The 25,204-nt window shown below is 58.5% G+C and overlaps 2 protein-coding genes across 7 annotated transcripts; both read right to left on the bottom strand.

Annotated features, from left to right (window-relative positions):
* Positions 1–1,687: 1,687 nt before the first annotated feature.
* On the bottom strand, positions 1,688–6,780 carry LOC136059806 (CD209 antigen-like protein C). Its single transcript, XM_065753944.1, has 4 exons — positions 6,380–6,780; positions 4,173–4,318; positions 2,090–2,199; positions 1,688–1,965 (listed from the first exon to the last, which is right to left on the bottom strand). The coding sequence occupies exons 1-4, from the start codon at positions 6,753–6,755 to the stop codon at positions 1,818–1,820; spliced, it is 780 nt and encodes a 259-aa protein (XP_065610016.1). The 5' UTR covers positions 6,756–6,780; the 3' UTR covers positions 1,688–1,817.
* Positions 6,781–9,252: 2,472 nt separating this feature from the next.
* Positions 9,253–24,770, bottom strand: PNPLA6 (patatin like phospholipase domain containing 6). 6 transcript variants are annotated; one of them, XM_065753952.1, is made up of 37 exons: positions 24,718–24,770; positions 23,395–23,464; positions 23,256–23,318; positions 22,736–22,817; positions 22,508–22,590; positions 22,316–22,413; positions 22,105–22,245; positions 21,737–21,896; positions 21,554–21,634; positions 20,555–20,683; positions 20,405–20,485; positions 20,182–20,302; positions 20,027–20,110; positions 19,689–19,795; positions 19,419–19,607; positions 19,000–19,077; positions 18,673–18,878; positions 18,399–18,530; positions 18,206–18,329; positions 18,018–18,131; positions 17,279–17,354; positions 17,055–17,195; positions 16,521–16,584; positions 16,280–16,448; positions 15,652–15,834; positions 15,450–15,568; positions 15,196–15,352; positions 14,574–14,690; positions 14,420–14,489; positions 13,514–13,630; positions 13,119–13,235; positions 11,565–11,713; positions 11,342–11,494; positions 10,518–10,634; positions 10,098–10,194; positions 9,907–10,016; positions 9,253–9,607 (listed from the first exon to the last, which is right to left on the bottom strand). In XM_065753952.1, exons 2-37 carry the CDS (start codon positions 23,431–23,433, stop codon positions 9,542–9,544), a joined length of 4,134 nt encoding a protein of 1,377 aa, XP_065610024.1. In that variant the 5' UTR covers positions 23,434–23,464; positions 24,718–24,770; the 3' UTR covers positions 9,253–9,541. The 6 variants fall into 6 exon arrangements, with proteins under 6 accessions (XP_065610024.1, XP_065610025.1, XP_065610027.1 ...); XM_065753953.1 differs by having other exon boundaries at positions 11,565–11,720; positions 13,126–13,235; XM_065753955.1 differs by lacking the exon at positions 13,119–13,235.
* Positions 24,771–25,204: the final 434 nt, after the last annotated feature.

Below are 25,204 nucleotides of genomic sequence, written 5' to 3'. Positions count from 1 at the left end.
GGGCTTTTTGGGTCTGGAGTGGATTTCTGAGGGTTTAGAGGGGGTATTTGGGGGTCAGAGGGGTGTTGGGGGGGGATCTGGGGGAGATTTGGGGTGGCTTTGGGGGTCTGGAGTTGTTTTCTGAGGGCTTAGAGAGGGTTTTTGGGGGGCAGAAGGGTGTTGGGGGAGGATATGGGGGAAGTTTGGGAGTCCAGGGGTGTTTCTTGAGGGTTTAGAGGGGTATTTCGGGGATAAGAGGGGTGTTGGGGGAGATTTGGGGTGGCTTTGGGGGTCTGGAGTTGTTTTCCTGCGGGTTTATAGGGGAAATTTGGGGGATTTGAGGGGTGTTGGGGGGGCTTTGAGGGTCTGGGGGTGTTTCTTGAGGGTTTAGAGGAGATATTTGGGGGTCAGAGGAGTGTTGGAGGGGTCTTTGAGGGGCTTTGGGGGTCTGAAGTTGTTTTCTGAGGGTTTAGAGGGGGTATTTGGGGGATGGGAGGGGTGTTGGGGGGATTTGGGGTGGCTGGAGGGGGTTGGGGGAAACCTGGGGGGGCTATTGGGGGTATTTTGAGGGAGTTCTGAGGGGGAATTCAGGGGTCAGAGGGGTAATTGGGAGTCTGGGGGGGATATGGGGGATGTGGGCTGTTTTGGGGGGGATAAGGGGGGCTTTGGGGGTCCAGGGGTGTTTCTTGAGGGTTTAGAGGAGGTATTTGGGGATGTGAGGGGTATCTGGGGGGCCTTTGGGGCATTTGGAGGAAATATGGGGGGGAGTTACTGGGGGTCTGGGGGTATTTTGGGGGAGTTCTGAGGGGGAATTTGGGGGCCAGAGGGGTAACTGTGGGATCTGAGGGTATTTAGGGGATCTGAGGGGAGTTTGGGGGAATTTGGGGTAATACTGGGGGTCTAGGGGTATTTTGGAGGGGTTTTGAAGGGGGATTTCAGGGTCTGAGGGGTATCTGTGGGTCTGGGTGGGTATTTAGTGCTATATGAGGGGTACTGGGGGGAAAATCTGGGGGGCTTTTGGGGTCTGCAGGTGTTTCCTGGTGAGCCCTGAGGGGTTTGGAGGGGATATGGGAGATTACTCGGAGGTCTGAAAGTCTTTTTGGGTGAGTTCTGAGGGGGGATTTGGGGTATCTGGGAGGTATTTGGGGGTCTGGGGTTATTTTCCAGGGTCTGGGGGGTTATTTCTGGGAGCTTCAAGGGTTCTTTGAGGGGTATGTGGGTGACCTGGGAAGATATGTGGCAGCTTGGGGGCATTTTGGGGGTGCCCAGAGAGCTATTTTGGAGAGGCCTGAGGGGTATTTTGGGGGTACCCAGAGGGCTATTTTGGAGAGGCCTGAGGGGTATTTTGGGGGTGCCCAGAGAGCTATTTTGGAAGGGCCTGAGGGGTATTTTGGGGGTACCCAGAGGGCTATTTTGGAGGGTCCTGAGGGGTATTTTGGGGACGCTTCAGGGTAGGTCCGTTTGGGAGATTATTTGGGGATCTGGAGGGTGTTTGTTATATATTTGGATATTTGTGGGGGGCCCAAGAACCCCCCTGCAGAAGTCTGCCAACACGTTATCACCCATCACACCACCCTGTGGGTGCAGTGCTCCCCACCCCAAAACAGACATCTCTGCAGCGGGATCTCACTTTGCACACACATTTATTTCCCTTCAGAGACCCCAAATGTTGCTCAGAGCATCCATCCAAAAACCCCAAACCGGACGTGTTGGAGTTTGGAAACCGAATCCCACACCGCAACGGGTCGGACGTGCCAAGCGAGCGGAGGTGAGCTGGGAACGGGATCTTGGGGTGGAGAGGAGGGGGTCCTCTCCACACGTGTGTCCCCCACACGCTTTTAGGGCTTCCCCTCGCACACCCAGGGCTGCCCCTCGCACACCCAGGGCAGTCGGCTGCTGCAGGGGTAATCGTACCACATCCCATCCACACGCACCACGGCGCAGTTCTCCTGCTGCCCGCCGTTGGGCTCGCTCCAGTGCCACGAGCTGTGACAAAACCACAGGATGGGGGGTGACAAACTTTAAGGCCCCCCCTCCCCTTCTTTCCCACCCCCCCCTTTCTTTCCCCCCCCGCCCCGGTTATTCTTGTCACCTTGAGGCCAGGCTATACCTGCGTTCCCGGCTCAGGATGGACCCGTTTGCTCGTTTCCAGGTGCCCTCGAGCTCCTCGTCCCTGATGCCGAGCCAGGAGGAGTCACGCAGTGTGGTCTGGATGTGAGCCTGGGGACAGCAGTGCTGTCACCTCCCCCTCAAAGGACCCTCGGGGACAGCAGGTCCCAGGGCCTGGTAGGTCCCGATGCCATATACCCCTCCCCCAAACGCTGCCCTGCCCGATACCAGTGCAATCACTTTCCGAGGTGGGGTGGCTTGGGGGAAATTTGGGGGCTTGTTTTTTTGGCTAGGGGGCAATTCAGAGGACAGACAGGGGTGGGGATGGCAGGATTTGGGGTTGCAGGAGGATAATAAAGGGTTGGGGGCAGCAGGATTAGGGATTACAGGAGGACTGGGGTGCGGGACATTAGGATTGGGGTTGGGGACAGTAGGATTAGAGTTGGGGGGCAGCAGGATTAGGGGTTACAGGAGGATTGGGGTTAGGGACAGCATGATTGGGGTTGGGGACAGTAGGATTAGGGATTATAGCAGGATTAGGGTGGGGACAGAATTAGGGATTACAGCAGGATTGGGGTTCAGGACAGCAAGATTGGGGTTTGGGACAGCATGATTGGGATTGGGGACAGTAGGATTAGGGATTACAGCAGGATTGGGGTGGGGGGAAACAGGATTGGGGTGGGGGACAGTAGGATTAGAGTTGGGGGGCAGCAGGATTAGGGGTTACAGGAGGATTGGGGTTGGGGACAGTAGGATTAGGGATTATAGCAGGATTAGGGTGGGGACAGAATTAGGGATTACAGCAGGATTGGGGTTCAGGACAGTAAAATTTGGGTTTGGGACAGTATGATTGGGATTGGGGACAGTAGGATTAGGGATTACAGCAGGATTGGGGTGGGGGAAGCAGGATTGGGGATTACAGCAGGATTGGGGTTTGGGACAGTAAGATTGGGGTTTGGGACAGCATGATTGGGGTTGGGGACAGTAGGATTAGGGATTACAGCAGGATTAGGTTTGGGAACATTAGGATTGGGGTTGGGGACAGTAGGATTAGAGTTGGGGGCAGCAGGATTAGGGGTTACAGGAGGATTGGGGTTGGGGACAGTAGGATTAGGGATTATAGCAGGATTAGGGTGGGGACAGAATTAGGGATTACAGCAGGATTGGGGTTCAGGACAGTAAAATTTGGGTTTGGGACAGTATGATTGGGATTGGGGACAGTAGGATTAGGGATTACAGCAGGATTGGGTGGGGGAAGCAGGATTGGGGATTACAGCAGGATTGGGGTTTGGGACAGTAAGATTGGGGTTTGGGACAGCATGATTGGGGTTGGGGACAGTAGGATTAGGGATTACAGCAGGATTAGGTTTGGGAACATTAGGATTGGGGTTGGGGACAGTAGGATTAGAGTTGGGGGGCAGCAGGATTAGGGGTTACAGGAGGATTGGGGTTGGGGACAGTAGGATTAGGGATTATAGCAGGATTAGGGTGGGGACAGAATTAGGGATTACAGCAGGATTGGGGTTCAGGACAGTAAAATTTGGGTTTGGGACAGCATGATTGGGGATTGGGGACAGTAGGATTAGGGATTACAGCAGGATTAGGTTTGGGAACATTAGGATTGGGGTTGGGGACAGTAGGATTAGAGTTGGGAACAGTAGGATTAGAGTTGGGGGGCAGCAGGATTAGGGGTTACAGGAGGATTGGGGTTGGGGGCATTAGGATTAGGGATTATAGGAGGATTGGGATGGGAAACAGGATTAGGGATTACAGCAGGATTGGGGTTCAGGACAGTAAGATTGGGGTTTGGGACAGCATGATTGGGGTTGGGGACAGTAGGATTAGGGATTACAGCAGGATTGGGGTGGGGGGACAACAGGATTGGGGTGGGGGAAGCAGGATTGGGGATTACTGGGGTCTACGCTATCTAAAATCCTATAATCCAAATCCTGTACATGTAAATTGTGATGATTAGGATTGGGTAGAAAGGAATCCTATCATTAGTGCTTAATTTCGGGCTGGGATTTGGATTAGGAATTGGGATAGCATCAGGTGTAGGATTAGGGGACAGGGTTTGGGGTCACCTTCTCCTCGGGGCCGTCCACCTCCAGGAGCTGTGTCCCGTGGGCCGAGCAGAAGCCCCGAGCACTGTCCCACGTGTTTGCTGTTTTGGAGTAGAAATAACACGATCCCCCGAAATAGGTCCAACCCTGGGGGCAAATGGGGCAACCTGGGGAGGGGACACAAAAGGGTTACCCCAAATCGAGCTGTGAGACCCCATTAAATGGGGGCAGCCCCGTCCGGAGTTGGGCTGGATTGGGATGAGGTTTGATCCTGTGTATTTAGGGTTATACTGAGCTAGGGCCCCACTGGGGTTTGGGTTTAGCTTGAGTCCTGTGTATTTGGGGGCTAGGGTTAGAATTTGGGGTTAAGTTAGGGTTAGCTGAAGCCTTGTGTCTTTAGGGTTGTGGTTGGATTAAGGTCAGGGTCCCACTGGGGTTTATTTAGGGTGAGGGCTGCACCAGTGTTAGAGCTAAATGAGGATGACCTTGAGTCACAGATTTAGGATTAAGGCTGGGTTAGGATTATTGGGGTTTGGGCTAGATTGGGGTTGGTTTAAGTGCTGTAGGGTATATTTGGGGTTAGTCCTGGGTTTAGGCTAGATTAGGGTTTACACTAGATTAGAATTAGGTTCAATCCTATATTTTTAGGATTACAAGCTGCATTACGTGTTCAGACCCCATTGCAGCCTGGGTGTAGTAGCTTCAGCTGTGTCTGTTTAAGGTTAGGGCTGAGTTTAAGGTCGGGTGAAATCATTTAGGATTAGGTCTGGTTTAGGGTTAGAAGTCTGTTGCAATTTGAATTCAGCTTAAGCCATGTTCCTTCAAGGTTTTGGGGCTGAGTTTGGGGCAGTTTAGGATTAGGTTAAATAATTTAGAACTAGTTCTGGGTTAGGATTAGGGCTCTTCTGCAGTTTGGGTTTAGTTTAAAACACATCCTTTCAAAGTTAAGGCTGAGTTTGGGGTCAGGGTGAGTTTGGGACGGTTTGGGTTTGGGCTGAGTTTGAGGTTGAGTTTTAGGGCAGTTAGGGGTCAGGCTGAGTTTGGGGTCGGGCTGAGTCTGGGGCAGTTTGGGATCAGGCTGAGTTTGGGATGAGACAGTTTGGGGCCAGGCTGAGTTTGGGGCAGTTTGGGGCCAGGCTGATCTTGGGATGAGGCTGAGTTTGGGTTGGGGCAGTTTGGGGTCAGGCTGAGTTTGGGGTGGGGCAGTTTGGGGTCAGGCTGAGTCCGGGGCAGTTTGGGGTCAGGCTGAGTTTGAGGTGGGGCAGTTTGGGATGAAGCTGAGTTTTGGGTTGGGCTGAGTCTGGGGCAGTTTGGGGTCAGGCTGAGTCTGGGGTGGGGCAGTTTGGGGTCAGGCTGAGTCTGGGGCAGTTTGGGGTCAGGCTGGGTTTGGGGTGGTTTTGAATTGGGCTGAGTTTGGGGTCAGGCTGAGTCTGGGGCAGTTTGGGGTCAGGCTGAGTTTGGGGTGGGGCAGTTTGGGATGAGGCTGAGTTTGGGGTGGGGCAGTTTGGGATGAGGCTGAGTTTGGGGTGGGGCAGTTTGGGGTCAGGCTGAGTTTGGGGTCGGGCTGAGTCTGGGGCAGTTTGGGATGAGGCTGAGTTTGGGGTTGGGCTGAGTCTGGGACAGTTTGGGGTCAGGCTGAGTTTGGGGTGGGGCAGTTTGGGATGAGGCTGAGTTTGGGGTCGGGCTGAGTCTGGGGCAGTTTGGGGTCAGGCTGAGTTTGGGGTGGGGCAGTTTGGGGTCAGGCTGAGTTTGGGGTGGGGCAGTTTGGGATGAGGCTGAGTTTGGGGTGGGGCAGTTTGGGATGAGGCTGAGTTTGGGGTGGGGCAGTTTGGGGTCAGGCTGAGTTTGGGGTCGGGCTGAGTCTGGGGCAGTTTGGGATGAGGCTGAGTTTGGGGTTGGGCTGAGTCTGGGACAGTTTGGGGTCAGGCTGAGTTTGGGGTGGGGCAGTTTGGGATGAGGCTGAGTCTGGGGTGGGGCAGTTTGGGGTCAGGCTGAGTTTGGGGTGGGGCAGTTTGGGGTCAGGCTGAGTCTGGGACAGTTTGGGATGAGGCTGAGTTTGGGGTTGGGCTGAGTCTGGGGCAGTTTGGGGTCAGGCTGGGTTTGGGGTGGTTTTGAATTGGGCTGAGTTTGGGGTGGGGCAGTTTGGGATGAGGCTGAGTTCGGGGCGGGGCAGTTTGGGGCGGGGCTGAGTTTGGGTCCCTTTAGGGCCGAGCAAACCCGGGACTGACAGGAGCGCGTGCAGACATCCTCGCCGCTCCCGTGCACGACCCACCGACTCCACTCGCGGTCCCCGACGTAGAGCATCACCGTGTGCTTCACGTTGTTACCGTAATTGAAATACAAGCGGTGCCCGGCCAACGCCAGCAGCCCTCCTTCCCCGCACTCCCAACGCTGCAGCATCCCGTCTTCCCGACACGGCTTCAACGTCACCACGGACAGATTGTGCCCCGTGGCCGCCGTGACGCACCGCCGCCGCTCCGCGTTCCGCAGTCGGTTCCCCGGGAGCCACTGGAAGCGCTGCGTGACCGCGTGGGGACGGCACGGGGCCGCTGACAGCTGCTGGCCCCTGGCCTCCACGCACATGTTGTGAGCTCTGTTGTACATCAGGAAGGGGCGGGATGCTGCGGAGGAGGTGGGGGTGAACGGATGCGTTGTGGGGATGGTGGTGGGATCTGGATTTTGGGGGGAAGGGGGGGGGGGTGTACCCATGTCGGGGTGCGGCTTCTCTGCCTCATCCAGGGCTGCGGTCAGGGCTGAGACTGTGAGGGGAGGGGGGGAAGGGGTAACTCTGAAAGTGTAGGGCACCAAGGGGGGGAAGGTGTCCTTCCAAGGACGCCCCCTGGAGTCTCCATCAGCACCCCAATTCTGCCCCCAGCAGCCCTAACATCATCTCCTAAAGTAATGGAAACCCGCCCCCCCCCCCCCCCCCCCCCAAACCCCAGCATCTGAACTCTGCCCCCAGCGACGTCCCTTAAACTGGGGGAGCCTGTATGGAGACCCCACCCCAAAACCCCAGTTCCCGACCCAACCCCAATCTCATTTCCTAAGGGTGGGCAGCCTCCGTGTAGCCCCTCAGCACCCCAACTCTGCCCCAGCGTTATCCCCCAAACTGAGAGAGACCCCCACGGAGCCCCTCAGCACCCCAACTCTGCCCCAGCGTTATCCCCCAAACTGAGAGAGACCCCCACGGAGCCCCTCAGCACCCCAACTCTGCCCCAGCGTTATCCCCCAAACTGAGAGAGTCCCCCACGGAGCCCCTCAGCACCCCAACTCTGCCCCAACATCATCTTCCAAAGTTGGGGAGCTCCCGTGAAGCCGCCCATCACCTTAACTCTGCCCCAACACCCCCAGGATTGCATCAACATCCCCCCAAAATGAGGGAGCCCCCCACAGAGCCCCTCCCAGCACCTTAACTGTGCCCCAGATCATCCCCCAAAGTTGGGGATCCCCCCCGTTGAGCCCCGCAGACCCCTTACTCACTCTGCCTTGTCCCGAGGGAGAGGAGGAACACGTTGAGCAGCACCGAGACCCCCAGGGCTGCAGCACCCACCAACAGCAGCCTGTCCTGGGTGCAGCTCTGCCGTGCTGGGGACACTAAGGGGGGGTGACAATGGGTCCCGATGGAGGCAGCAGGACCCCAATTTGGGCTGCATCGTTTTGTGGGGCACCCCCACCATACCTGGGGGGTCAGGTGAGTGCTTCTGGCTTGGCGCAGTGATGGGGGGATCCAGGGGCTCGTAGGGGTTCTCCTCCATGGGGTACAGGTCGCTGCAGGCTGCAGAGGGGACAGCACTCATGGGGGGACCCCTCCCCCCACCTCTCTGAGCGCCATAATAAAGGGTCCCCCCCCCCCCCCCCAGTGTCACTGTGTTGGGATCTCCCTTTGGGTGCTGGAGGTGGAGGAGTCTACCCCAGGGGTCTCCCATGGGCACTGGGGGGTGGAAATGGGGGTCCGTTTTGGTGCCACCATCAAGTACCTTCATGAGGAGTCAACCCCCCCCACCACCCCCCAAAGTGTCACCATGCTGACGACCCCCCCTTGGGCACTGGTGATGGGAGATTTGCCCCAGGGGAGGGCACTGGGGATGGAAGTGAGGGGAGGGGGCCCTTTGGTGCCACCCTTCCTGGGGACCTCTTTTGGGGATGAAGAAGCCACAGCTCATCCTAGGGACTCCACCCCCACCTCAGATCACCTCTGGGTGTCACCACCCACCTCAGGAACCCCCCCCCCCCCCCCCCAGTGCCCTGGTTCCCCCTACCTTTGTCCCCACAGGGTCCTGTGCCCCATTCCTGCCCCTGCTTGGGCTGCCCGGATTCGATGTTGCCATACATCGTCCCCTTGTCACCGATGAGCTGTCCCCATGTCTGTCCCCACTGATAAGTGTTGAAAAAGGAGGGGGGGGGGGGGGGGGCCGGATATGCCCACACCCGGGGGGGTGTGCCTCAAAGGGCCCCCCCCCAGCACCCACAGCTCTATCCCTGCACCCCAGGGCTGGGCTGGAGATGACGCTGCCCCTGACAGGGAAATGTGGGGAGAGGAAGGATGGGGGCACACCCCTAATGGGATCCAGGGTTCATCTGTTGCCATGCCCAAGGATGTCCCTTGGCCCTTGGTGTCCCCGTGCCCAGCACCCCCCCTGCTGTGCACCCACAGTGCAGCTGGGTGTCCCCAAGGTGACAGAGGGGGCCCTCGGGGTGGGGAGGGGGGGGGACAGGACACCCGCTGGGCCCTGCAGGAAGAGCTGGGTGCTATCAGCACCCGTCAGCCTCAGCCACAGCACCCAGCTATCGGGGTGAGGGGTGTCCTGTGGGGTGATGGGTGTCCCGTAGCTGCATTATATGTCCTATGGTGTTGCCAGTTGTCCCACGGCCATGCTGGATGTCCCATGGTGGTGGTGGTGCCACCACGACGGTGGCAGGCGTCCCCAAGGGTCTCCATATCTGTCCCCATCCCCCTCCCTGTTACCCCCCACCCCACTCCCCATCCACGTGTGTCCCTGTAGCCCACGCTGTGGTGGTGTCACCTTGCACATTTTTACTCGCTTGGGTTCGTTTTTAAGTAACCATCGTTCAAACAAAACAGAAAGAAAATATACAGCAGTTGTTCCTCCCCACCACCGTGGGGCCTTGGAGGGGGGGGGGGGGGATTTGGGCCAGTGCAACAGTGCAGGATGATGGGAAAAGGAGGGTCCCTAGAACCCCCCACCCCCCAACCCATCCCCCCAACTTGGGGACAGCAGTGGAGGCAGTCCTGGGAGGGTGGGAAGTGCCATGGGGCTGAGCCCCAGCTGGGAAAGCAGCCACAAAGAGGGGTGGGGGACCCCGGGGTGCAGAGGTAGTGCCAGGGGCAGCACCCAGGGGTTGTTGGGGTCCTTCAGTGCCATCCGGGTTCAGGTGGGGGGCGTGGAGGAGGGCTGAGTCGGGCTGGGGCGGTGCCGCAGGGTCTTCTCGTCCTCCTGAGGAGAGAGGGGGACATGTGGGGGGCACTGGGATGGGGACGCTGAGGTAAGGGACATCGGAATGGGGTCACCGAGATGGGGACACCAGGACACGGACACTGGGATGGGGGAATGCATGGGTTGGGCCATCAGGGTGGCAATAGCAGGATGGGGAACCCCCAGGTTGCCCCATTTCTGGGACTCTCCACAACCCAGGGACAGATCTTGCCCCATGAACCCCCCCACACATGGGGTAAGGGCACCCCAAGCCTGGGGTCACCCCATTTTGGAGGGTCTCTGTGGCCAAGGGCACTCACAGCCTCCATCACGCTGGCTCCGGGCCACTCGGTCGGGGCGAACGTCTCCTCCTCACCCCGTGACAGCTCTGGCCCCTCATCCTCATACTCAGTGAGGTAGTCAGACTCCTCTAAGGGAGCAGAAGGGAGGGAAAAGAGGGTTTAGGGCCTGGATGAAGCCCCCAGCCCCACATGGTGAGATGGGTGCTCACCATCCGCATATCCATCCGATGGGTAGGGCTTGGCAGGCTCAATGCGGGAGATGATCTCTGCCAGGTCCGTGAAACCAGCACTGGGGTACGTGAGCACCTATGGGGGGGGGGTGGGGGAACAGGGGTCCATGAAACGTAACCCCCAAATGGGAGAGGGGTGAGGGATGAGGGATGCGAGAGGAAACGGAGGTCCGTGAGACAAATGGGACAGGAGTGAGAATGGGAGATGGGGAAGAAGGGCGTGGGAGGGGACAAAGAGGGACAAAAGTTGCTCAGGGGATGGGAAGTGAGGACAGAAGAATGGGCCAAAGAGAGGACAGGTGGAGAAGAGTGGCGTAGACCAAGGGGTGGGAGGTGTGCCCTGCGACAGGTCCCCACGCCAATCCTGTTGCCTGCAGAGCCTGGTGCCATCCTACTCACGTCCATGCGTCTGCTCTCATAGAAGTCAGCTGAGCGTCGGTCCTTCACCATCTTCTCAATGATGTTCCCCCGGTTCCAGCTGTTGAAGACCATCTTGCCGTGCTCGTAGCCCACGTCCTGTGGGGAGAGTGACCACAGCCCATTGGCGGCCTGGGTATGCTTGAATGATGGCTTTGGGCTGCTCAAAAAATGACCCAAGCACTCAGCTGATGGCTAGGGCATCCCAACACATGGCAAGGACATGGTACAGGGCACCCAACTTTCACCTGGGACACCCGAACAATGGTCAAGAAATCTTAAATGATGACCTGGGGACCAGGAAAGATGACCCAGGCACCTAAAATGATGGCCAGAACACTGCAGTGGATGGCTTGGGTACCACAAATGATGGTCTGGGCAAGCCTGGATGATAGTTCATTCACCACATTAATGGTCAGAGCACACAAACGATGGCTAGGGCGCCCAACTGAAGGCTGAGACATCCCGATCTGTGGCTGGGGAACACCAAAAACAGCCAGGATATCCCAGACAACGACCTGGTGTACCTTGTTTACAGCCAGAGCACCCAACCCGATGTAATTCATGGTTGAGGCACCCAACTCATTGCTGGTTGATGAAACCTGACGACCAGGACACACAGTTAATGACCTGGGTGCTCAACAGATGGCCAGAACACCTTAGTTCATATCTGGGCACCTCCTTAGAGGCCGGGACATGCCGTTGATGAACAGGACGCCCCAAACGATGGCTGAAGAACCCCATGACGTGGGACATCCCATTGACAGTCCAAAGCCACCCCGCCAACCTCGTCGTTCCCGACTCACATAGATCTCATCGAACTTGCCGAAATCCATCGTCTTGAAGCGGTCGATCGGGGGACGGATGTACTCACAGTACGAGCTGGACTTCACCACCTCCAGCTGCCGCACGCACGACACGTACGCCAACCGCGACTGGATCTCCGCCATGTCGGGCACCTACGAGGACGGGGCACTTGGTGCTGTCCCCATGGACATCCCCCCCACCCCATGTTCCTTTCCCCCTCACCTTGACTTTTTCAGCCCAAGGGTTGAGGCGTTTCCAGAGCAGCCACCAGCCCGACAAGCTGTCCCCATAGTTGCACAGATCCGTCTCGTCCTGGCTGCCCACGTCGATGGCGATCACCGTCTTGGCACCCAAGTTGCGGGCGATGTCAGCTGTAGGGTGGGGAGGGAGGAAGATAGGTCGGCAGCACCGTGGTTCCCCCCCATGTGTAGTGGTGGCACAAGCAGAGCAGAGTGAAGGATCATTCCCAACCAAGCAGTGTCCCGTGGGCATTGGATTTGGGGGCATGACGTGCTGGTGGGGAGCAGTGAAGCACGTGTAGGGGTGATGGAAGGATGCAGGCAAGCTCCCAGTGCCAGGGACACCAGGAGACGATGCAAAGTGGACAGGGATGGGTTGAACAGGGAGAGGGGATCAAGGTGCCCCAGGGGGACACTTGGAGCTGAGAACATCAAGATATGATGTAGCGGGGAGGAAGCTGGTTTGCTGGATGCTCCAGAAGAGCACTTGGTGCTGAAGATGCCAAAAAACATGACCCAAGATGGCTGCACAGGAAGGAGCAGAGATGCCCCAGGAGGACATCCTGCAGATGGTGTAGGACAGAGGGAGGTGGCAAGTGAAGGACATGGATGTCCTGGGGAGAACGTGTGGTGTCCAAGACATAACGAGGTGGTGGGAAATGCCACACACAGCGTGAAGGGCATCTGGTGCCAAAGACACCAAGAGAAAATGGATGGTGGCATCTTGTCCATTGAAGGACAGAGATGCCCAAAGAGGGCACCCAGTGCTAAGGACACCTAGAGATGATGCAGCATGAAGGGAGGTGGCTGGCACGTGAAGAAGGATGGAGGTGCCCTGGGAAGGCACAGAGTGCCGAGGAGATCAGGACAGGATGATGCAGGTTGGATGGAAGTGGGGAAGGAGTGCAGGAGAGCACCCAATGCCAAGGACACCAAGAGATGATGCAACACAGAGGGGTGTTTTTTGAGCATGAAGGACAGTGAGAGGATGCCTAAAGCTAAGAGAAGATGTAAGATGAAGGGCTGCATCCTGTATGCCAAGATATATGACGATATCCTTGGAAGCAGAGGACAACAAGACCCAGTGCAAGATGGATGGACACCTTTTGCACAGGAACAAGGATGAAGATGCCTCGAGAGGGGATCCAACACTGAAGACACCAACAGGCAACTCAAAGCTAGGTGGGACAGCCCAAATCCAGCCTCAGTGCTGCCTTGAAGAGCATTGAAGCCCCATCCCATGGCGGCCACATGGCCCCAACCCAACTTCCCACCACTGGGGCTGGACCCGGTGACCAAAAGCCAATGCAAGATGCACGGACACCTTTTGCACATGAATGAGGATGAAGATGCCCCAAGAGGGCAGCCAACACTGAAGACACCAACAAGCAACTCGAAACCAAGCAGGACGGCCCAAATCCAGCCTCAACGGTGGCTTGAAGAGCACTGAAGCCCAATCCCATGGTGGCCATGTGGTCCCAACCCAACCGCTCGCCACCAGGACCGGACCCGGTGAGGGCGGTGGGATGCTACTTGCCTGGCAGGTTGTTGATGTAACCCCCGTCCATCAGCAAGTTGCCATCCTTGGGGTCGCAGAGGGGTGGCAGATACCCAGATAGGGTCATGCTGGCTCGCACATACCGCCAGAGCGAGCCTGCACCGGCGGGGAACAAATGCAGTGAGCATGGCTCGCCCTGTGCCTGCCTGAGCCCCCCAGGGGGCTGCCCCTCACCCCTGCCCTTGCCCAGGGATGTCTGCACCCCACGGGGGTCCAGTGGGCACCCATGGGTGGCAGAGGGGCCGTTTGCAAAGCTCCACCTGGAATGGGATATGTGTGGGTTTTGATTGGTTTGTTTTCTTGAGGAAAAAAAAAACAACAAAAAAAGGAGCGTTTCTGGAGGGGCCTGTGGCCCCAGTGAGGGAGATGCTGACCTGGGACATTGTTAACATAGCAGCCGTCCACGAGGTAGTGGCTGTCCTTGGGGTCGCAGAGCGGAGGCAGGTAGGGGGTATAGGAGGCACTGGCACGGATGTAACGCCAAAGACTGCCTGCCAGAGGGAGAGGAACTGTCACGGGCATGGGGGGAAGGGACAGGCACGAAGCCTCGGGTCGGGTGATGTGATTTCAGCACCAGGAGAGAGCTGTGGTGGGGAAAGCACTTTGGGCACACTGGGATGGGGAAGGGTTAAGGGTGGTGAGCAGGGATTAGTTGGCGTTAGAGGAGAGGGTGGGGAGAGAGCCAGGCTGTCTACAAGCCACCGCGTTCACCCCATGGACGGCTCAATGTCCCAGGTGAGCTCTGGCACCAGGCAAGGATGAGGGGCAGCCACCACATCGTCACCACCACCAGCACTCCACCATGACATCCCCATCACCACCACTGCATTGCCCCCATCACTGCCACCGCATGGACCCCACCACCATCGTGGTCCTCATCACGACGTTCCCACCACCACCACTGTATTGTCCCTATCATGATGTCCCCGTCACCATACTGTCCCCTTCACCATCACCACATTGTCCCCACCACTCCCGCACTGTCCCCAGCAGGACAGTCCCACACCCCCATGCTGTGAGTGTTACTGGGGTTAGTGGTGAGCAGAGGTGTTAAGAGATGTGCACGCTGGGGTGGGCTGCAGCTCTGCATCCCAACTCTGTCCCTGTCCCAACATGGGACGTGGGAAATTGCCATGCTCTGGTGTGAAGCTGAGCTTTGCTGGCCACCAGCATTGGGACACCACCATCGTCCCGGTGACAGTGACAACATTTTTGGGGTGCCAGTGAGGAGATAACGGTGGTGCCAAAGAGCATCCCCAATTCTCTGGGGGGGCTCTTACCGTCCGTGTGCACCCGCATGGCTGAGGCCGTGATGTCTGTCGTGACATTGAAGTAGGGAAGCCAAAGGTCCTGTGGGAACAAGATGGGGTGGGTGACATTGTGGGGACAATGGCAGTGAGGTGGGGGATGGGGACAGCTGGGGGTACAGCCCACCTCGATCTGCTTGTCCTGGAAAACCTTGTTGATGCTGGCGTTGAAGGCTGAGCCCGAAAACATGGAGGTGATGGGGTAGGTAAGGTCCAGGACGGTTGCAAACACCGAATTCATGCACTGGAGGAGGAGGAAGAGGAGGAGGAGGAAGGAAGAAGATAAGCAGGAGAAAGGAGAAGGAGAGGAGGAAAGAGGAGAAGGAGAGGAGGAAAGAGGAGAAGGAGAGGAGGGGGAGAAAGAGGAGGAAAGTGATGAAGAAGGAGGAGAAAGAAGAAGATGAAGAAAGAGGAGGAGAGGAGGAGAAGGAGCAGGAAGGAGAGGAGGAGGAGCAGGAAGGAGAGGAGAAGGAAGGAAAGGAGGAGGAAGGAGAGGAGGAGGAAGGAGAGGAGGAGGAAGGAGAGGAGGAAGAGGGGGAGGAAGAAGGAGAAGATGAAGAAAGAAGAGGAGGAAGGAAAGGAGGAGAAGGAGCAGGAAGGAGAGGAGGAGGAGAAAAAATGAGTGAAAGAGAAAGAAGAAAAAGAGGAAGAAGAGGGAAAACAAAAAGAGGAAGGAGGTGCTTTAGAAACACCCCGTCTGAGTGATCACACACAGCACACGTGCCCACCCGGCTGGGGATGGCACCCACCTTGGCCCACTCGCGCGCCCGCTGCTTGGTGCGCACCGCGCTGCGCTCCTCAGCGTACAGCGCGCCGATGAAGGAACCAATGGAGGTGCCACCAACCATATCAATGGGGATCCCCGCCTCCTCCATCGCCTTGATCACCCCGATGTGGGAGCAGCCCCTGCGGGAGGAGATGGGGTGGGAAAAAGAAATGAGGGATGAGAGCGCTCACCGGCATCACGGGACACGCAGCCCACTGGGTCATGTGGTGCACCCACCTGGCTCCGCCGCCACCCAAGACGAGGGCGATGGTGTTGCCGGTGAGCACCCGTGCCAAGCGGGAGAAGTCGCTGTGCCGGTCGGCGCTCTTGGCAAACACCTTCTCATACATCTCCCTCTTGGGGATGGGGAAGGAGGGGTGATGATGGCAGCAGAGCCACGGGGACGCTCGGGTTGGGGACACACTGTGGTGGCACCTACCAGCTTGGTGGGGCTGCGTCGGGAGAAGACGCGGCGCGGACACTTGATGTGCAGGTGGCCCGAGCACCAGCTCCGCATGTTGAGCCACTCAACGGTGCGTGATGGGCTGGGACCATCCTCACGGTGTAGGAGGACCAACTGCTTCAATGCACGCACCGCCGTGTTCTCCAGCATCTGCTCCAGCTGTGGACAACAGCAGCAGCTTGGTATCGGGTAGTCCACATCGTGCCCACCCCATTTGGCATTGAGTTGTCCGTGTCACGTTGACCCACTTGGCGTTGGGTCACCACATCATGTCCACCCTGTTTGGCATTGAGTTGTCCGTGTCACGTTGACCCACTTGGCGTTGGGTCACCACATCATGTCCACCCCGTTTGGCATTGAGTTGTCCGTGTCACCTTGACCCATTTGGCGTTGGGTCACCACATCATGTCCACCCCGTTTGGCAGTGGGTTGTCCGTGTCACGTTGACCCATTTGGCGTTGGGTCACCACATCATGTCCACCCCGTTTGGCAGTGGGTTGTCCACGTCACGTGTGCTCCATTTGGCATTGAGCTGTCCCTGCCATGTCCACCCATTTGATGTTGGGTCATCCCTGCCACGTCCACCCCATCACACATCCCTCACCTCTCCCAGTGCTGGCTCCTGGTCACCCAACCCAACGATGAGGATGCAGTCCGCCTGCCGGATGCAGCGCACGGTCCACGGTGTCAGAGTGCAGTCGGTTTGGTAGAGCACGATGCGATGGATGTCTTCTTGCTGGGCCAGCCAACCCGACAGGCGGTACTCGTGGATGCTGCCAGGATGGAGGAGACAGATGGTGGCACAGTGCTGGGGCCCTGGGGATGCCCCTTCTGCTGGGAGTTACCTGTCCAGTGCTGAGGAGCCAAGTCGGGCACGGATGATGTCGCTGGTGAGGAGCAGCGTGGGACCTGGAAGAGGTTGGGTTGTGGTCAATCACACTGTCATGTCGCTGTGGTCACCAGCAAGCCGTAGATGCCACCATCTGTGTGGCCACCACGATTCGACGGGGCTCTAGTCACCAGCCTGACATAGTTGCCATTATCTGTGATCACCAACAAACCATGGCCACCACAGTGGTAACAGTCACCACCTCCAAGCCACGCTCACCATTATTGTGTGGTCACTACCATGCCATTAGGATTCCAGTCCCCACCAAGACATGACTGCCATCGTTGCGTGGCCACCGCAATGCCATGGGGTTCTAGTCACGACAAGCCATGACCATTGGCTTGTCGTGGGGCTGTGGTCACTGCTGTGCCATGGTCACCGCCGCTCCACGGCTCCCACTGAGTCACGAGGTTGTGGTCACCACCACACCACGGCCACCTCCACCCCGTGGCCACCGTGGTGCTGTGGTCACCAGCACGCCAGCGCTCACCGATGGCATTCAGCGCGTGCTTGAGCTCCAAGGTGAAGGCGGCCGTGGGCACATCATCACACACCGGCAGCACCGCCACGGTTGACAGGTTGCTGGTGGGGTTGGTGGGCTCCGAGCTGGAGGCCATGCCCAAACCTGAGCCTGCAAGAAGAGAAGATGAGGTGCTGTGGTGGGCACCCCTTTATCTCCTTGTCCTCATCGTCCCTCATCCCTTTGGGACCCACCTGCAAAGGGGCCGCGGAGCTGCTGGAGGTTTCCCAAGATCTTTTGGCTCAGAAGGTGGATGAGACGGGTGACAACCTTTGGGACAAGGGAAGGGACAGCCATCAGGGCAGGTTCCTGGGCCAGAGACACGTCGGCACCATGGAGCAGCACCAGAAGAGTACCCCACGTGCATTTTTTTGGGTGCTGTCATGACTACCACCCATTCTTGGGGACCTTGGAGAAGATCCCCGAAGGGCAGCAGCCTTTCTCCCCCACCAGCCTTAATCACTGCTTTAATTCCTTAAGATGGTTTTAAAGAGTGTCAGAGGGCACTAGCTGGGATGCCAGATGTGCTCCTTCCCAAGGAAGGATGTGCAGACCCTGGGACAGTCATCACCAACACGGCAGGTTTCCAGATTTCAGCAGCAGGATCGAGCTGTGGACACCACCAAACCAGAGCCACTGCCATGCCATGGGGCTGTGCTACGGTCACCACGGTGACAGAACCATCACCACTTCCACCCCAGGACCACTGCTGTGCTGCAGACACCAGCACCTCTAAAACCTCCTCAATCTTTCGGTGAGGCATCGTGGTTTCACCTCGGGTACCCCTTGGTGTTACATGACTCAACCCTTCCCTGTTTTGCGTTCAGACAGAGTGGATCCATCCCACTAACCCATCCATCTGTGGGCACACGGTGGAGACTCCCAGCACAACCCAGTTTGCCCCCCAGTGGTGGGGCAGGATTTTGGATGTACCTGAGGGTACCGACGCTTGATGTTGTTCAAGGTGCCCTCGGGCAGCTTGGCCAGCTCCGTGTCCCGGACCGCGTGCACCGTAGTGGCACGGGGCTGTCGGGTAAGTGCTTCCACCTGGAGAAAATAACATACAGATCAGACATAACACCGAGATGTTGCCTCCCACCCTTGGCCAGCACGGCTCTCACCACGCCGATCAGGTCCCCGCGGCCGTACTCCCCGGTGAGCTCCTTTTTGCCGCTGCCCTTCTGGATGACGGAGCGGAGCCGCCCGTTGAGTGCGATGTAGGTGCAGTCTGACTTGTCACCCTGCCTGGTGACACCAAAGGGACGTCAGTTCCCCTGGTGGGGTCCCCATCGAGCCACGGTGTGGGTCACCCACCTGTAGAGCGCCCGGCCGGCTTCTACCGCCATCCAATCAATGGCGAAGTCCATTTGGCGCACGAAGGGTGACATGCGGGTGACCACGGTGTGTGCGACGCTCAGCACCACGCTGGGCTGCTCCCGCATGATCCTACGGACCAACAGCAGCTGGGGGACACGGCGGTGACCCCAGGATAGTGCCGCTATAGGTCCTGAGCTGCGTTCGCCTGATTGATCTGAAACGTTGCCCCAGATCCCCCCCCCACCCCAACTTTGTTAGGGCTGGAACTCACTCATAGAAGTCTGACTTGGAGATCTTGAGGAAGGTACAGTCGCGGTTGGCCTTGATGGTGAAGATGAGGGGCTCTCCAGTGAGCACGGCCAGCTGCCCCACCATTTCACCTGGCTGCGTCAGGAAGAGGCAGACGTCCTCTGCCTTGTCCATCATCCTCTGGTAGACGTGTAGGCAGCCCCACAGCACGAAGTGGAGGCTCACGTCCTGCCAGAACCGTGCTCCATCACCGGGACTCATAGGGCAGGGGTGGGAGGAGCAGCACCCCATGGAAGCATGGGGTAGGGGGAGCGAGATACTGCACCGTTCCCCCAAAACCCAGACCTACTTGGTCCCCTTGACGGGCAATAACCGTTCCAGCTTTGGCGTGATGAAGTGAGACGCGGTTGTTGAGCAGAGAAGGGTCCTGGAGGAAAGAAGGGTGTCACACAAAGTGATGGGGGCCGTGAAAAAGCCATAGGGGGCCACCAGGAGGTGATAGGTGCCATGAAAAAGCCATAGGGGAGCCACCAGGAGGTGATGGGGCCGTGAAAAAGCCATAGCAGGCACCAAAAAGTGATGGGAGCCATGAGAAAGCCACCATGAGCTGATGGGGCCCACAACAAGACAACGGGGACTACCACGGGGAAACAGAACCACCAAGAGGCCACAGGGGACCACCACGAAGACACAGGAGCCACCACAAGGTACAAGGTGACGGCAAACTACTCCAAGGCCCCAGGATCCATTCTCCATTGGTGGCCTCACCTCCACCTTCATTAGTTTGACCAGCTCTTGCTTGGCAGCCTCAAAGGTGGCACTGGTTTGGCGGCCCTGGTAGGGCTCGAAGGGACAGTCGGCCACAGCTGGCTCATCCTCACAGCTGTAGCGGTAGATACCCGATGGCTGCTCCTCCACCGTCACCGACTTGCGTTCCTTGGGCTCGTGTGAGATGGACTGCAAGGACAAGGAACAGCTCCGGCGTTGGCACTGGACTGAATATGGATTTAGGAGGATGTGGTGGACCCACAGTCTTACCCGGGAGAAGACAGCCAGGGGGCTGGTGCTGTCTTCCTGCAGAGATACTGAGATGCGGCCACGCTCGTAGGCCATGTCAAAATCAGAGCGGGGACCCTTCTGGATGCCTGAGACCCACCAGGGAGGGGAAGGGGTGGTCACTGGTAGCCCAAGGTGGGCAAACATAGGGTGGGAGAACTGGGGTGAGAGTATACATGAGGCCAAGGAAGGGGGGAGTGCATAACCCAGGGCGGGTGCACAACCCCATGGGGGGACACACGACCGTACGGAGGATGGACAACCCCATGGGGGGACACACGACCTAAAGGGACCTCTATTTCCTCCAAGCCCCCACCCACCAGAGATATCCACTGGCATGGAGATGCAGCGGCTCAGCAGTGGCGGCACAGGGGCATCCAGAACTCCGGCTTTCAGCGGTTCATCTGCGGGGAAAGATGGCTGTGAGCCCACTCCCGCTGCAGGGTGGGGACTGGGGGGGGGTCTTGGACCTTACTCAGCTCCATTGGCTTCTCCCTGCCCTCCTCAGCAGTGCCCAGCCCCCGCCTGCCGTGGGGGACAGGGCTGGTGCGGGTGGTGTGGCCGGGCTGCAGGAAGAGCCGCAGTGGCTGCATCTCCTGCAAAGGGACAAGGATGGGGTGGAGCCATGACACTTCTGCTCCCACCATGGGGGATCCCAGTTTCCAGCCCCCCCTCCCACCCTCCCCTTCCACGCTTACGTGGCTGAAAAGCTCATTCGTCAGCCCCAGGTAATTGTGCAGTGCCAGGAAGGTGACACGCTGCAAGCGCACCATGATGATCTGCGGGGACGAGGAGGTGTCACTGTCCACTGCTTGTCCCTGGTGACACCCCCACGGGGTCAGGCTCACCTGCACCACCCGCACCAGGCTCTCAGGGTATTTCTCAAAGACAGCAGAGAAGGCTTCAACTGGTAAACGGAGAACCGTCGAATCCTCCGCCGCCCGCGCACACACCGTCCGGTATGGTCGCTGGTGACCCTAGGGGACAGCAGTGGTGGCAGTGTCATTGCTGTCCTGGCAATGAGTCCTGGCTGGGAAAGGGGAAAGCAGGACAGTTACAGGGTCGGGGTAGTGCAGACTGGAAATGGTGATGGTAGGGTTGGGGATGGCTGTGGTTGGGTTTGGCTTAGGGGATGGCCATGGTTGTGTTAGGGGATGGCCACGGTTGGGTTTGGAGATGGCTACAGTTGGGACTGGAAAGGTTTGGGGATGGCCATGGTTGGATTTGGAGGGGTTTGGGGATGGTCATGGTTGGGTTTGGGTTAAGGGATGGCCAAGGTTGGGTTTGGAGGGGTTTGGGGATGGTCATGGTTGGGTTTGGGTTAAGGGATGGCCAAGGTTGGGTTTGGAGGGGTTTGGGGATGGTCATGGTTGGGTTTGGGTTAAGGGATGGCCATGGTTGGGTTTGGAGGGGTTTGGGGATGGTCATGGTTGGGTTTGGGTTAAGGGATGGCCATGGTTGGGTTTGGAGGGGTTTGGGGATGGCCATGGTTGGGTCTGGAGATGGTCACGGTTGGGTTTGGGTTAGGGGATGGCCATAGTTGTGTTTGGAGATGGTCACGGTTGGGTTTGGAGATGGTCATGGTTGGGTTTGGGTTAGGGGATGGCCATGGTTGGGTCTGGAGATGGTCACGGTTGGGTTTGGGTTAGGGGATGGCCACAGTTGTATTTGGAGATGGTCACGGTTGGGTTTGGAGATGGTCATGGTTGGGTTTGGGTTAGGGGATGGCCATGGTTGGTTTTGGAGGGGTTTGGGGATGGCCACGATCAGGCTTGGGATTCTTGTAGACAGCAACAATTGTTGGGGACGATTTGGGGATGGCCTGGGAACAGCTGAGGCACTGGTACCGTGATGACATCGAGGATGCTGAGCAGGCTGTGCACACTGTCTCCGGGAAACACCTCTTTCATCACTGTCTCCTTTCCATCCTGCACAGCACAAATCCCTCTGTTCTTCACAGCCCCATCTCCGTGGTGCCCCCATCCCATCCCTGTCCCCACAGTGTCCCCATCCTGTCCACGTCCCCGCACCGGCTCAGTGAGGAGCAGCTCCAGCTTGCCATCCTGCAGCACGTAGATGCTGGTGTCGGGCTGCCCAGGTCGGAATACATAATCCCCTTGCTGGCACTGCTGGAAAACCATGTGCTTGCACAGCTCCAGAAACAGTGGCTTCTCAAAGTGTCCCAACACCCTACGGGGACGGGGACAGCAGGTGACACAGTGCTGATGGGCACTGCACCAAAATGCCACCTCGCATCCCCTTGCGAGGATACAGAGCACGGAGCATCTGTGGTCCAGCACCCAGAAAAGGGCTTTGGGGTGGGGATGGATCACTACCAGCTTTAGGGTTGGGGACGGTGGGGACCAAACACGAATCCAGGGTTGTTCTGAGGACTCACCGTACGTTTTTGAGCATGTAGAGCACCTCGGAGGGGAGGTGGGAGTTGGCCACGTCGAATTCGGTCAGGTCAGCTTCCAGCACCGAGGGTGGGGGCTCCTTCAGCTGAAGCGTGGGCAGCTCCTTCTGGATGCGCAGGAACCTGAGGGGACAGCGAGGTGACACTGAGCTCTGCCCCCCGTCACCGTCGCCACCCACCCGTGGCACCTCACTTTTTGGCAATGTTGAGCATTTTGAGTTTCTTCTTCATGCGGGGCCGCGAGGCGCTGGAAATGGTGGTGTCCACCAGAGAGGAGGTGGACTGGGAGACCTTGGGAGGAACCGAGATGCCATGTCAAGCGGCGGGAGCTGACAGGGAGCGTCACCCCACGGTGACATCAGGGAGATGCCATCCCCAGGGTCACCTTGCGCATGATCTTGCGCCCGTAGAACAGCATCTTGTCCCTTTTTCGGAAGCGGTATTTGGGCGCCTCCTGTGCAGGCACCTCTGGAAAGTGGAGAGGGGACATCCCTGTCACCCCACTTGTTACACCTCCCCCCTGTCCCCATCCCTCCTTGGGGGAAATTGAGGTGCAGGGTGGCACCACGGTGCCCCTCTGTGTCACTCCCCGGTGTCACCCGATGTCACTCACTCTTAAGGCGCAGCCGCCGGACCAGCAGTGTGATGCTGACTGCGAAGAGGATGATGGAGAGGCTGAGCATCAGCCACAGCATCTAGGGAGGAAGATGAGGTCCCCATGTGTCCCTGCTTTCCTGTGGCACTGCCACCCCGACAGCGTGGAGGGACAGCGGCCCCTGGGATGTGGGGACAGCTTAACAGCCCTGAGCAGCAGGGTGGCATCCCCAAAAGTGTGGGGACGAGTCTCTTGGAGAGCACGGGGACAAGTTGGTGTCCCCTTGGCTATGCCTGAGGACGTTGTCCACAATGTGTGGTGACAAGCTGGTGTCCCCTGGGGCACGAGGACAAACCCTGTGTGCCCTTAGGGGTACTCAGCATCAGGGTTTGACTTTTATCACTTTCAGTTGCCTCAGCACCATCAAGAACTGGAACTCTTCAACCACGGGGACAACTCTGTGTCCCCTTTGAGCTGTGCTTGGGGACATTGTCCCTAAGAGCACAGAGATGACTTTGTGCCCTCAGAGGGGACTCACTGTGCTGGTGGAGAGCTGCCCCTTGGTGAAGAGCTTGAGCAGCATGGCCATCAGGGACGCGTCCTGTGGGGACAAGAGGCTGAGCCGCAGGGTTGGGGACGTGGGGTGGTGGCTGTCACCTCGTGGGGACACCCCCTACCTCCACCTCCTCCTGTGGCTCCAACTCGCTCTGCCCCATGTCTACTGAGGGTCTTTGTCCATGCAGAAATCTGCCAAAAAAAAAAAAAAAAAAAGGGAAAAGTATAAAAGTATTTTGGGGTTCACAGCTTGGGGGGGGACACAGAAGGGACACCAGGGAAGAGTGACAGCACAGTGATGTCTGCAAACGGGGTGCAGTGGGGTTGGGGGTGGCTTTTCTAACCCAGCGGGATGCATAGTTGACCCCATGGGTGCCCCCAAGGTGGGGGGTGGAATGGTGACAGCGAGGTGATGTCTGCAGATAGAGTGTATTTGGGTTTTGGGGTGGCTGCCCACCCCATTGGATGCACGAGGGCTGTGGCATGGGGTGCCCCCAGCGTTCCCATAGTGGGGTCACATCAGTGGAACAGAGACAGCATAGTGACACCCCCAGATGGGGCAGATTTGGGCTCGGGGTGGCTGTGTGGCCCGATGGGATATAGAGGGGTTGTGGCAGGGAAGGCATGGGGTGTCCCCAGGGTGTCCCCAGGGTGTCCCCACGGCAATGGGTGGCACGGAGCGGAGCGGCTGTTGGAGGACTTCTGCATCTCCGCAGGGAGGAACTGTCCCAGGCGTTGTGACAGCCCTGGAGGCCACCGCTGTCCCCGTGTCACGTGACACCCGGTGTCACCCCGTCAACACCCAAAGGGGACAGTGCCACCTCCCCTCCCCCCCCCCCCCCGTCCTTCCCAAGGACACCCCCAAGAGCTGGCGGTGCCATCGGTGCACGGACAGCATTGGGGATTGGCACGTGTCACCCACTGCCACTGCGGGGGGGTGGGGAGGTGGGGTTACACAGCCCAAGCGCCATGGGTGACAATGCCCCTCCCCCCATCCCCGAGTGTCCCTGCCCCCACCCCGTAGTCCTGAGCCCCCAGACAGCCCCACAACCCCCAGGGCTGATACTGCCCTCCCCCCCGACTTCAATAACCCCCCCCAAGATTAAAACCCCTCCCCCAGGGTAAATACTATTCCCCCCAACCCGTAATGAACCCCCCCCCCTCAAACCCATACATCACTCCCCAGATCTAACACCACCCCCCGACCCCCACATATCCCCCCACCCCAAGCCCATATATACCCCCCACCAAGGCTAACATTGCCCCCCCCACCTCCCAAATCCGTTCTGCCCTCTCCCCACCCTCATACCGCTTTTGCAGAGGGTATTAACCCCTCCCTAACCCCACTCCCAGCCCCTCCCCCGAGGAGTATTACCCCCCCCTCCCCCCCCCCCACCGCACAGACCCCCTTCTCGGGGCGCTGCTGCCCCCCGCCCCGCCCTCACCAGTCGGTTCCCACCCCGCTCCGGCCTCGGCGGCGGCCCCGCGGGGTCATGATGTTTAAAACCTCCTCCCGCTGCCCCACCGTGATGACGTAAGGGGAAGGGACGGAGAACGTCCCGGGGACGCCGCCATCTTGGGAAGGTCAAGTGAGGAGGGAGTGAGGGAGGGAAACGCAGCGAGCGCCATTATGGGTGTGGCGCGCGCCTGTGACGCCATCTGAAGGCGCTGAAGTGTGTGTGGGGGGGGGGGGGGGGGGGGGGGTGTTCCCCTAACGCCATCTTGGGAGTGGCAATGGAGGGCACAGAGCACACAGGAGGGGCTTAAAATTAACTGGGGAACGGGGGGCACCCCCAGAGGGAGCACCTCGAGGTGAGGCAACAGCATCCCCCAAAGACCCCCTGGCCCCTTCCCCTCCCAGGTGACAGCACTGGCCCTAAGGACCCTCCTCTCCCCTTCCAAGGACCCACCCCATCTCAGTCCCACAGACAC

Source organism: Cyrtonyx montezumae, unplaced genomic scaffold, assembly GCF_038088225.1.
Source record: "Cyrtonyx montezumae isolate F1298 unplaced genomic scaffold, pur_monq_1.0 scaffold_86, whole genome shotgun sequence".
Classification (NCBI taxonomy): domain Eukaryota; kingdom Metazoa; phylum Chordata; class Aves; order Galliformes; family Odontophoridae; genus Cyrtonyx; species Cyrtonyx montezumae.
The sequence above is the reverse complement of the archived record's forward strand: the minus strand, read 5'-3'. Positions and strand labels throughout refer to the sequence as shown.